Source organism: Stegastes partitus, unplaced genomic scaffold, assembly GCF_000690725.1.
Source record: "Stegastes partitus isolate 25-593 unplaced genomic scaffold, Stegastes_partitus-1.0.2 Scaffold288, whole genome shotgun sequence".
Taxonomy (NCBI): domain Eukaryota; kingdom Metazoa; phylum Chordata; class Actinopteri; family Pomacentridae; genus Stegastes; species Stegastes partitus.
Window position 1 is genome coordinate 150973 of NW_007578019.1, and position 1966 is coordinate 152938.

General features: G+C 38.3%; 1 protein-coding gene across 1 annotated transcript in view; it reads right to left on the reverse strand.

Annotated features, from left to right (window-relative positions):
* calhm1b (calcium homeostasis modulator 1b) overlaps positions 1 to 1966 on the reverse strand; it is a 3457-nt gene continuing 1491 nt past the window's right edge. The window contains exon 2 of the mRNA XM_008282858.1: positions 1 to 900. Within this exon, the coding sequence (XP_008281080.1) occupies positions 391 to 900 (510 nt within the window). The 3' untranslated portion in view covers positions 1 to 390. The remainder of the gene's footprint in view (positions 901 to 1966) is intronic.

Genomic DNA, 1966 nt, shown 5'->3' on the forward strand with positions numbered 1-1966 from the left:
ATAAAACAAAGTTGAGACAAACATAAAAACAACAGGTTTTGGACTGCACCCAGGACCAGACATCTGCTGAGTTAGCTGAACTGTATTTGAACCAGAAATATGTTGACAGTCTGTTTTGTGTGTGTGTTTTTTTTTTGTTTTTTTTACTATTTCATTATATTTAAATATTAGTACATATAGCTATTAGCTGGGCTAAGATATCATCACTCAAACTACATATTGCACACTTTATATGTGCTCATAAAATTCCTCGCGTACTAAAATAAAAGTTTCTAATAAACTCAATCAAATAATTGTTACAACATAATAGTGTCTAGAACAAAGAAATTTCTGCAACTCCGAAACAGTGATTGTCTGCAGCCTGAGCTTTTGTTTTTCTCTTTGTACTTGTCAGACCTTACTATAATACACTGCCCATTCCTTTTTCTCCACTTCATGGGTGTGTCCCTTTGCAAACCCATTTACTGCTCCGTTGATGTTTCCATTCAGTTTGCCATTGTTTATGCCATCTATTTGGTCCTTTCTCAGAGCCAGCTCAGGCTTACAGGTGTGCCAGTTCCACAAAACCTTGTTCATGTCATTCTGGGCCCTGATACCCAGAAGCTTTTCTTCGTCGCTTTTCTTGTCCTCGCCTTCGTCGTCGCTCCCGTCCCTGCTGGAGCGTCGGTGATGGAAGTTTTGCATCTCTCCGCTGATGTTCTCGAAGTACTGGTGGATGCAAACTTTGGCAAAGCTCTTGGCGTGCTCCTTGCAGGTCTCATCGAACAGCTTGCGCTCGATGTCAATGTAATGAGACCAGTACTTGGTTTTGAGGAAGGCGGCCTGGGTGAAGCATGGTCGAATAGCTCGGATCAGGAAGGCAGTGAAGGTCATCATGAGCAAAAACATCCATCCACATGCCTATGAAACACAGACATTATTAAATTCATAAATGTAGCAAAATAATCACCATTCTGAGCACTTAAAATATGAGCACAATTTCTATATTGGACTTAAACGCCTTGGACAATTGTTGACTTGTTGTTCATCTTGACTCCTTCAGGTCTCTTTGTTATTGCAGATACTGAAGACAGCTGAGGTCATACTGTCAGATGAGATGGAGAAAGCATATATAGCAGCTTCTTGACAGTTTCACAGCTCATTAACAGAATCTGTATATCAACAGACTTTCTAGAGACGTGTTACTTTTAAACCTGTATAATTGCCCCTCAGCTGATCAAAGACCTAAATAACAGTGTGGGTGTTTTTGAAAGGACTGGAAGAGGCCCCAGTTCCATGAATAATAAATCTGGTGCCTTATCTATGCCTCTAATAAGCGAACCAGGAAAGGTTCAGTGAGCTCAAAGTATGAAGTGAATTATAGTCTGGCAGGGAGATTTAAGTTAACTCAAGTCTTTGAGTAATAAAGCAGGAAAACTAAAATTAGCTTTACTTGAGACGATGTTAAAATAGTTCAGTGAAATGACAACCAGGGCTGCAGCCACGATTTGAGAGATACTGTGGTCACAAGCACCCACAAAGCTCTCCCTTTGACAAAATCCAGACCAGACACCAAAAAGTCTGGTAACAATTTCCATTATCTGGAGTATTTATATTTATTTAACTACACAGTTACATATTCTGTAAATTTGAGGGTCTAAATCCTGTTTGAACTTAGGGGTAAACAGTAAATTCTCTTTCCTTCATTCAGGTATAAATTTGGTTGGCTTGTACCCAAATTAAAATATAATCTGTCTAACAGTCAGTTACATGTTGATCATTTGTGTGCTTTTAATTAAATAGTGGACAAAGGTGTCAAAAACCGGTATATTAACACACAAAACTGTTAAAACCTGGGTATTAACACATAAAACTGCCAAAAACCTGGATATTAATGCACAAAATTATAAAAACCTGGATAATCACTCACAAAACTGTTAAAAACCTGGATAGTAATGCACAAAAATATTACAAAAACCTGGATAAT